The 11,058-nt window shown below is 45.7% G+C and overlaps 1 protein-coding gene across 1 annotated transcript; it reads right to left on the bottom strand.

Moving 5' to 3' along the window:
• Positions 1 to 1,496: 1,496 nt before the first annotated feature.
• Positions 1,497 to 1,868, bottom strand: LOC139727653 (uncharacterized). Its single transcript, XM_071638633.1, has one exon. It carries the CDS (start codon positions 1,866 to 1,868, stop codon positions 1,497 to 1,499), a length of 372 nt encoding a protein of 123 aa, XP_071494734.1.
• Positions 1,869 to 11,058: the final 9,190 nt, after the last annotated feature.

Below are 11,058 nucleotides of genomic sequence, written 5' to 3'. Positions count from 1 at the left end.
TCACGTCGATAAAACGCGCAAAAACATGCATCAAATTGCACCATTTGAAAAATCAAAATGCAAAAAGTTCTTACAGTGGGAGGGGGGACAACCCCCTCCCACACTCTCCCCTCCCCCTCGCTCGCTCCGCTCGCTCGGGTTCAGTCGCGTTCATGATATTCAGTGAACAGAATTAATACAAGAAGTGTATTTAAATCATACCATTTTATAGGCAAATTGTTCAATAATAATCTACATTATATATACTGCTACCTTAAATAAGTGGGACTGTTTCACGTCGATAAAACGCGCAAAAACATGCATCAAATTGCACTATTTGCGTCATCAAAATGCAAAAAGTTCTTACTGTGGGAGGGGGACACCCCCCTTCCACACCCTCCCCTACCCCCTCGCTCGCTCCGCTCGCTCGGGTTCAGTCGCGTTCATAATATTCAGTGAAAAGAATTAATACAAGAAGTGTATCTAAATTATACCATTTTATGGGCAAATTGTTCAATAATAACCTACACTAAAATATACTGCAACCTTAAACAAGTGGGACTGGTTCACGTCGATAAAACGCGCAAAAACATGCATCAAATTGCACCATTTGAAAAATCAAAGTGCAAAAAGTTCTTACAGTGGGAGGGGGGACACCCCCCTCCCACACTCTCCCCTACCCCCTCGCTCGCTCCGCTCGCTCGGGTTCAGTCGCGTTCATGATATTTAGTGAAAAGAATTAATACAAGAAGTGTATCTAAATTATACCATTTTATAGGCAAATTGTTCAGTAATAATCTACATCAAAATAAACTGCTACCATAAACAAGTGGGACTGTTTCACGTCGATAAAACGCGCAAAAACGTGCATCAAATTGCACCATTTACAACATCCAAATGCAAAAAGTTCTTGCCGTGGGAGGGGGGACATACCCTCCCACACCCCCCCCCCCCCCCCCCTCGCTCGCTCCGCTCGCTCGGGCTCGGTCGCTTCGCTCCCTCGCAGACTAACCGCCCCCCTAAGATGAAATCCTGGCTACGCCGTTGGTGGACTTCACTAAATTTCTATGGCTTGGCCGGATGAACGGACTCGCATACTGTACATTATTTACAGCGAACATAGTGAGAGATCGAACATCTCGCGTGCACTTTCGAATTACAACGATAAGATCATTACAAATATACATGTAAACTAATAATAGTAGACCGAACTTCAGTAGTCTTGTTCTGTGTTTTCAAACTGATCAGTTAATTAGAAGTAACATTGGTTAGGTGATATGTCAGCGTGATTGTATCAGACGTACAAGTGATATGTGTGTGCAATGTGATGTGTGTTGGTAGAGAGCTATCGTAAGCGAGTTATTTTCCCGCATGTTGTTCATTGAGATCGACGAACCTCGTGAGTGCAGTGACATGTTTACGCTCGAACGTATGTACATGCACAACACACACACGCGCACACACACACACACACACACACACACACAGGTACTACTACTACTTACCGTCTTACCGTCTTACCGGTCCCTTGACCGGGCGTGGTCGTGGGGGCGCTGCAATGACGTGGACACCAGTCTCCTCCATCTTTGTCTATCTTGGGCCAATGCCTGAGTCTCTGCAAAAGGTTTTCCAGTCCACTCTGCGATGTTGTCAGCCCATTTCTTCTTCTGTCTGCCTCTTCTTCTTCCCCCCTGGACTGTGCCCTGCAGTATGATCTTTGAGAGGCCGTCCGATCGTGTGACGTGGCCATACCACTTTAGTTTCTTTTTCTTGACGATCGTGAGGAGGTCTTCGTAGTGGTCAATGGTTTGCCTGATGGTTTTCAGCACTGATTCATTTGTGACATGATCTTTGTAAGAGATGCCGAGAATTCTCCTGTAACATCTCATCTCCACTGCTTGGATCCTCCTCTGCAGGTCGGTTGTTAATGTCCAGGACTCACATGCTTACAGGAAGATTGACGTGACCAGAGTGTGCAATAGTGTAAGTTTGGTCTTCAGACTGATCTTCTTGTCTTTCCACACTGGCTTGAGTTTGGCCATTGCTTTTGCTGACTGTGCGGCTCTTGAAATGACTTCAGCGTGTGATCCCTTCTCATTCATGATGGCTCCCAGGTATTTAAACTGGCTCACCGCTTCGAGCTCCTGTCCGTTCACTGTGATTTTGTTTGTTAGAGGTTGACTGGTGTTGGTCATCAGCTTCGTTTTCTCAGCGTTGATTTCCATGCCAAACTTTGAAGATGTGTCATCAAAGCGTTTCACCAGTTTTCCTAGCTCTTCCTCGGTTCCGGCGAGACCATCGATGTCGTCTGCAAATCGGAGGTTTGTGATGGTCCTTCCTCCGATGCTGACTGTGCCCTGGTGGTCAAGAAGGGCTTACGTCATGATCCTCTCAAGGAAAATATTGAAGAGCGTGGGTGACAGCAAGCAGCCCTGTCTCACACCCACTGTTGTCTGAAACCATTTCCCAATATGGTCTTGTACGAGTACTGCACTGGTTGCTTTTGAATACAGTTACTGGATGGTCATGATCAGCTTTTTCCCCATGTTATATCTCTTCATGGTGGCCCACAGTGCGTCGTGCCATACTCTGTCAAATACCTTTTTGAAGTCTATGAATATATGGAAGATGTCTTGTTGATGTTGTGAGTATTTCTCGCATAGAACTCGTAGATTGAAAATCTGTTCTGTGGTGCTTCTTTTGCTGCGGAATCCTGCTTGCTCCTCGGCTATGATTTCTTCAGCCTGTGGTTTCAGTCTGTTGAGGAGGACCTTCAACATCACTTTGCTGGCGTGGCTGAGGAGGCTGATTGTTCTGTAGTTGTTGCACAGTTGAAGGTTTCCTGTCTTTGGTAGAGTGATGATGAGTGATTGGGTCCAACTAGATGGCCATTCTCCGGTCAGCCAGATCTTGTTGCAGATTGTTGTGAGTAGGTTTACGACTTCCTCACCTCCATTCTTGATAAGTTCTGCTGGGATGTTGTCAACTCCTGCAGCCTTTCCATTCTTCAGGGATTTAATGGCAGCCTCTACATCTTCTCTGAGAATAGGGAAGTCATCGGCATTGGTCGATTCTTCCATTTTGAGAACCCCAGGGTCTCTTTGCATACGGTGGTTGTAGAGTTCTCTGCAGTACTCCGTCCATCTGGCTGTGATGTCGCCACTTTCAGTAAGGCATTTCCCGTTTTTGTCCTGTATAGTGGTTGCCCGCGATCGTTCCTGTTTTGTGAGACTTTTCACGAGTTCAAAAGCCTTTCTACTGTTGTTCCTCTCCAGGTTGGTCTCTATATCTGCACATTTCTGTTCGATCCAGCTTTCTTTTGCCTGTTTCATGCTCTTCCTGATCATCTTGTTAATCTCTGAGTACTCAGCTTTCCCTGTGGAGTGTCTGAGGTTCTTCAATTTTCTGCGGGCGTCACACATCTTAAGAATGTTGTCATTTACCCAGGGTTTCTTTCTCTTTCGTTTATAATCAACTTGTTTAGCAGTGTCTGTCATGACTGTGTTGAAGGTGTTGCACAGCACTTCAGGGTCTTCGTCCACCACCAGCAGTGGAGCAAACTTGCCTCCAATTGTGGCCTGAAACACCTCGCATATGGCTGGATCTTTCAGTTTTTCAAGGTCAAACTTAAGTCGTGTGTTGCTTGGCCTTTTTGTCTTCTTCAGCCTGACTCTGAAGTTCATGATGATGAGATCATGGTCGCTGCCAACATCGGCCCCTGGAAATGTTCTTGTTTTGGCTCTGTTGATGCCAGATCGAAAACGGTTCTGAACCAGTATGTAGTCGATCTGGTGGTGGGTGCCATTCGGTGCGTGCCAAGTCCAGCAACGCGAATCTTTGTGATGACCAAGGGTGTTGGCCAGTGCCAGATTATTGTAGGTGGCAAACTCCAGAAGCCTTCTCCCCCAATCATTGGTGTTTTCATTACACGAGGTTCCATAGTGCTCTTTCCAGTCTCTTTGTTCATCAATTCCCACCTTAGCATTCAAGTCTCCCTGAATGATGAGGATGTCTTTCTTGTTCGTTTTCTCTACAGTGTTCTGTAACTCTGTGTAGAACTCCTCAATCACTTCGTCTTCATAGTCTATGGTGGGCGCATAGACTTGGACGATGGAGATATTGAAAGGAGCTGCTTTGAGACGGATGGTGATAAGTCTGCTGGATATTGGGCAGCATTCCATAACTGAGTCCTTGATGTTTTTATTGACAAGAAAGCCCACTCCTTTCGCATGGATGTCTTTTTCTCCACTGTAGTAGAGGATGTTCCCCTCTTTGGTCTGATGTTGACCAAAGTTCTTCCATCTTGTCTCACAAAGGCCCACAATGTCCCAGGTATAGTTCTTGAGTTCGTGTTCAAGTTCTTCTAATTTTCCTGTGGCAGCAAGTGTTCTCACGTTCCATGTGGCGATGGCAATGTTTTCTCTTCCTCTAACCTTGTTCCGTTGATGTCCACCAGTAGCACACTTATCACCCCCGTCCTGGTGTCCGGCGAAGGGCGCGGTCCTTGGTGACCCGGGCGACGACCGATCCGGTATGGAGTTTCTCATAGTGTCCATTTCATGCAGTGTGTCTTGGGCATCGACACCTGGCGGAGCCCATCCCTCTCCAGGTCAGACCACAGCCGACTTTCTCCAGTATCCGGGGACTCGCCTTGGCCTCGAACACGTGGCCGTTGTCATTCATCTGGGAATTCTCCGCCCTGGCCGGTGCCCTTGGAGCAAGGTCTTACGCCCAGTGGTGCCGTGTTAACACCACCCCCTCACATGGTTTGGCACGCCTGCTGAGGCGAGGTCCCGGGGTGTGGCACTTGGAGCCACATGTGAGAGATTTGGGGGATGGAGGAGGCCAGTGCGCCCGTCATTCCAGAGGAGTTCCAGAGGAATCAGCAGCCAGACAGCAAAGCCAGACAACAAGGTATTACCTCTCTCCATTACGCCCCTACACCCCCACTACTACTAGTAGTAGTTTAATAGGTAGCTCGCTGCATGTGTACACAAAGAGTAGGGCTGTGCGAGTCTCACTAGTCGAGTTGATCGAGTCCGTTCATTGTGTGCAAGTTGGCCAAGCTGGCCAACGCCATACGCTTGCGCACTTCAGTCTTTCAGCTCAACTTATGAATAATTCATGTCTTGTAGCGTTTCCATGTACGAAAAAAATATTCGCAGCCCGGCAGTGTAAACGGACAAAATTGCGGGGCTCGGCCTCGCAATTGAGGCTGGGCTCGGCCGCGGCTCGGCCGCGGCGCGGCCCAGCCCCGCACTGTAAACAGGGTCCTAGGAGTAAAGGTTATCATTAAGGTTGTGAAATGGTAATGTTCTTTGCCCTTTGCTTTGAATTAATAGATACAGACATCACAATCAACATTGTGCAGGTTCTTTATGTATATGAATCCTAAAAGACATTTAGTAAGTGTATTCATATTAGTAATATGAATAATTATATGCATATTTATGCATATTTTCATTGACTTACTCCTGAATGTATAGGTACTGCAGCAATTACTCCAGTCAGTGAAGATACGAGACGCAAAGGCACCCACTTAAATAATCGGAGATAGGGGCATGCACAAGCCAACCGGTAACATGCCCATATGGGACCCATATGGGCATACTCCGGGCCATGTGGGCCATCTGGGTTAGGGTGAATCCCGTATGTATTTAGCATCAGACCCATATGGGATAACCCATGTGGGTTTTCAAATGGGAATGCCCATGTGGGTATCATAATGGAAATGAACTGGGTAAACCCATATGGGTGAGATATGTAAATACCCATATGGGTTTCATATGGGTATAAAATGGGCAAAGCTATCTGGGTAAAATATGCAATGCCCATATGCATACCACATGGGAATCTACTGGGTGAACCCATCTGGGTAATAAATGTAAATATCCACATGGGTTTCATATTGGAACGAGCTGGGCAAACCCATCTGGGTAAAATAAGTAAATGCTCATACGGGTTTCACATGGTAAATGAATGGGGAAAACCATCTGGGTAATACAGTTGTTCATGTAAATGCCCATATGGACTCCATATGGGAAGTAAATGGGTTAACCCACCTGTGTAATACATGTATATGCCCATACGGGCTCTATATGGGTATGGAATGAGCATACCCATATGGATGAGACATACAAATGCCCATATGCATACCATATGGGATACAACTGGGCAAACCAATCTGGGTGAGATCTGTCAATATACATATGGGTTTCATATGGATATGAAGAGGGTAAACCCATCTGGGTTAGAGATGAACATAATTATCTCTGTGGGTACCATATCGGAATGAACTGGGTAAACCCATCTGGGTAAGAGCTGAACATATTTTTTGGGGTAACATATGGGAAAAAAGTAGGCAAACCCATCTGGGTAATAGATGAACATATCTATGTGGGTACCATATGGGAATGAAGTGAGCAAACCCATCTGGGTAAGAGCTGATCATATCAGCTGCCAGTAATTGACAGCAGTTGCGCCCGTTGCACACCCCCCCCCCCCCTTAATTTCCAAAGCCAAAAAAGTATACCTACAAACGGCAGTTTTGGGACTGTAAAATGTCAACATTTTCAAGCTCACTCGCATTTAATCGCTTTGCCATTCTCCTGCTGTTGGTACCAGTAATTTCCAGCAGTTGCGCCTGGTGCGCCCCCCCCCCCCCTTAATTTCCAAAGTGAAAAAATACAGCTACACAAATGGCAGTATTTGGACTGTAAGATGTCAAAATTTTCAAGCTCACTCGCTGCGCTCGCTCGCATATAATCGTTATGTCATTCTCCTAATGTTGCTGCCAGTAATTGCCAGCAGTTGCATCCGGTGCGTCCCCCCCCCCCACCTTAATTTTCAAAGCGAAAAAATATATAGCTACAACCGGCAGTTTTAGGACTGTAAAATGTCAAAATTTTCAAGCTCGCTCGCTTCGCTTGCTCGCATGTAATCGTTATGTCATTCTCCTAATGTCGCTGCCAGTAATTGCCAGCAATTGCGTCCGGTGCGCCCCCTTAATTTCCAAAGCGAAAAAATATATCAACAAAAGGCAGTTTGGGGACTGTAAAATGTCAAAATTTTGAAGCTCGCTCGCATTTAATCGTTATGCCATTCTCCTGATGTTGCTGCCAGTAATTCTCAGCAGCAGATGCGCCCGGTGCATCCCCCCCCCCTTCATTTCCGAAGCGAAAAAATATAGCTACAAAGGGCAGTTTTGGAACTGTAAAATGTCAAAATTTTCAAGCTCGCTCGCTTCGCTCGCTCGCATTTAATCGTTATGCCATTCTATTTTATAGGATGTTGCTGCCAGTAATTGCCAGCAGTTGCGCTCGGTGCGCCCCTTTAATTTCCAAAGCGAAAAAAATATAGCTACAAAAGGCAGTTTTTGGACTGCAAAATGTCAAAATTTTCAAGCAAGCTCGCTCCGCTCGATCGCATTTAATCGCTATGTCATTCTCCTGATGTTGCTGCCAGTAATTGCCAGCAGTTGCGCCCGGTGCGCCCCCTTATTCCAAAGTATAGCTACAAACGGCAGTTTTGAGACTGGAAAGTGTCAAAATTTTCAAGCTCGCTCGCTTCGCTCGCTCGCATTTAATCGTTATGCTATTCTATTTCATAGGATGTTGCTGCCAGTAATTGTCCAGCAGTTGCGCTCTGGTGCGCCCCTTTAATTTCCAAAGCGAAAAAATATAGCTACAAAAGGCAGTTTTTGGACCACAAAATGTCAAAATTTTCAAGCTCGCTCGCATTTAATCGTTATGCCATTCTCCTGGTGTCACTGCCAGTAATTGACAGCAGTTGCACACGCCCCCCTTAATTTCAAAAGCCAAAAAAGTATATCTACAAACGGCAGTCTTGGGACTGTAAAATGTCAACATTTTCAAGCTCTCTCGCATTTAATCGCTTTGCCATTCTCCTGCTGTTGCTGCCAGTAATTGCCAGCATTTGCGCTTGGTGCGCCCCCCCCCCCCCTTAATTTCCAAAGTGAAAAAATACAGCTACACAAACGGCAGTTTTTGGACTATAAGATATCAAAATTTTCAAGCTCACTCGCTGCGCTCGCTCGCATATAATCGTTCTGTCATTCTCCTAATGTTGCTGCCAGTAATTGCCAGCAGTTGCACTCGGTGCGCCCCCCCCCCCCTTAATTTTCAAAGCGAAAAAAATATATAGCTACAACCGGCAGTTTTGGGACTGTCAAATGTAAAATTTTCAAGCTCGCTCGCTTCGCTCGCTCGCATTTAATCGTTATGCCATTCTATTTTATAGGATGTTGCTGCCAGTAATTGCCAGCAGTTGTGCTCGGTGTGCCCCTTTAATTTCCAAAACGAAAAAGTATATCTACAAAAGGCAGTTTGGGGACTGTAAAATGTCAAAATTTTGAAGCTCGCTGGCATTTAATCGTTAAGCCATTCTCCTGATGTTGCTGCCAGTAATTGTCAGCAGCAGTTGCGCCCGGTGCGTCCCCCCCCCCCCCCCTTCATTTCCAAAGCGAAAAAATATAGCTACAACCGGCAGTTTTGGGACTGTAAAGTGTCAAAATTTTCAAGCTCGCTCGTTTCGCTCGCTCGCATATAATCGTGTCATTCTCCTGGTGTTGCTGCCAGTAATTGTCAGCTGCAGTTGCGCCTGGTGCGTCCCCCCTTCATTTCCAAAGCGAAAAAATATAGCTACAATGTACAAACGGCAGTTTGGGAATTGTAAAATGTCAAAATTTTCAAGCTCGCTCGCATTTAATCGTTATGCTATTCTACTAGGATGTTGCTGCCAGTAATTGCCAGCAGTTGCGCCCGATGCGCCCCCATTATTTCCAAAGCGAAAAAATATAGCTACAACCGGCAGTTTTGGGACTGTATAACGTCAAAATTTTCAAGGTCGCTCGCTTCGCTCGCTCGCATATAATCGTTATGTCATTCTCCTGATGTCGCTGCCAGTAATTGCCAGCAGTTGCGTCCGGTGCGCCCCCTTAATTTCCAAAGCGAAAAAATATATCTACAAAAGGCAGTTTTGGGACTGTAAAATGTCAAAATTTTGAAGCTCGCTCGCATTACTCGTTATGCCATTCTCCTGATGTTGCTGCCAGTAATATTGTCAGCAGCAGTTGCGCCTGGTGCGTCCCCACCCCTTCATTTCCAAAGCGAAAAAATATATCTACAAAAGGCAGTTTTGGGACTATAAAATGTCAAAATTTTGAAGCTCGCTCGCATTTAATCGTTATGCCATTATCCTGATGTTGCTGCCAGTAATTGTCAGCAGCAGTTGCGCCTGGTGCGCCCCCCCCCCCCCCCCTCATTTCCAAAGCGAAAAAATATAGCTACAATGTACAAACGGCAGTTTGGGAATTGTAAAATGTCAAAATTTTGAATCTCCCTCGCATTTAATCGTTATGCCATTCTACTAGGATGTTGCTGCCAGTATAAATTGCCAGCAGTTGCGTCCGGTGCGCCCCCTTAATTTCCAAAGCGAAAAAATATAGCTACAACCGGCAGTTTTGGGACTGTATAACGTCAAAATTTTCAAGGTCGCTCACTTCGCTCGTTCGCATGTAATCGTTATGTCATTCTTCTGATGTCGCTGCCAGTAATTGCCAGCAGTTGCGTCCGGTGCGCCCCCTTAATTTCCAAAGCGAAAAAATATATCTACAAAAGGCAGTTTTGGGACTGTAAAATGTCAAAATTTTGAAGCTCGCTCGCATTTAATCGTTATGCCATTCTCCTGATGTTGCTGCCAGTAATTGTCAGCAGCAGTTGCGCCTGGTGCGTCCCCACCCCTTCATTTCCAAAGCGAAAAAATATAGCTACAATGTACAAACGGCAGTTTTGGATATGTAAAATGTCAAAATTTTCAAGCTCGCTCGCATTTAATCGTTATGCCATTCTACTAGGATGTTGCTGCCAGTAATTGCCAGCAGTTGCGCCCGGTGCGCCCCCCCCCTTAATTTCCAAAGCGAAAAAATATAGCTACAACCGGCAGTTTTGGGACTGTATAACATCAAAATTTTCAAGGTCGCTCGCTTCGCTCGCTCGCATGTAATCGTTATGTCATTCTCCTGATGTCGCTGCCAGTAATTGCCAGCAGTTGCGTCCGGTGCGCCCCCTTAATTTCCAAAGCGAAAAAATATATCTACAAAAGGCAGTTTTAAGACTATAAAATGTCAAAATTTTGAAGCTCGCTCGCATTTAATCGTTATGCCATTATCCTGATGTTGCTGCCAGTAATTGTCAGCAGCAGTTGCGCCTGGTGCGTCCCCCCCCCCCCCCTTCATTTCCAAAGCGAAAAAATATAGCTACAATGTACAAACGGCAGTTTGGGAATTGTAAAATGTCAAAATTTTCAAGCTCGCTCGCATTTAATCGTTATGCCATTCTACTAGGATGTTGCTGCCAGTAATTGCCAGCAGTTGCGCCCGGTGCGCCCCCTTAATTTCCAAAGCGAAAAAATATAGCTACAACCGGCAGTTTTGGGACTGTATAACGTCAAAATTTTCAAGGTCGCTCGCTTCGCTCGCTCGCATATAATCGTTATGTCATTCTCCTGATGTCGCTGCCAGTAATTGCCAGCAGTTGCGTCCGGTGCGCCCCCTTAATTTCCAAAGCGAAAAAATATATCTACAAAAGGCAGTTTTGGGACTGTAAAATGTCAAAATTTTGAAGCTCGCTCGCATTACTCGTTATGCCATTCTCCTGATGTTGCTGCCAGTAATATTGTCAGCAGCAGTTGCGCCTGGTGCGTCCCCACCCCTTCATTTCCAAAGCGAAAAAATATATCTACAAAAGGCAGTTTTGGGACTATAAAATGTCAAAATTTTGAAGCTCGCTCGCATTTAATCGTTATGCCATTATCCTGATGTTGCTGCCAGTAATTGTCAGCAGCAGTTGCGCCTGGTGCGCCCCCCCCCCCTCATTTCCAAAGCGAAAAAATATAGCTACAATGTACAAACGGCAGTTTGGGAATTGTAAAATGTCAAAATTTTGAATCTCCCTCGCATTTAATCGTTATGCCATTCTACTAGGATGTTACTGCCAGTATAAATTGCCAGCAGTTGCGTCCGGTGCGCCCCCTTAATTTCCAAAGCGAAAAAATATAGCT

Source organism: Diadema antillarum, unplaced genomic scaffold, assembly GCF_040938485.1.
Source record: "Diadema antillarum isolate AM-2024a unplaced genomic scaffold, OU_Dant_1.0 seq00000139_RagTag, whole genome shotgun sequence".
NCBI classification, from domain to species: domain Eukaryota; kingdom Metazoa; phylum Echinodermata; class Echinoidea; order Diadematoida; family Diadematidae; genus Diadema; species Diadema antillarum.
Note: the sequence above shows the minus strand (reverse complement) of the source record. Positions and strands in the feature narration are given on the sequence as shown.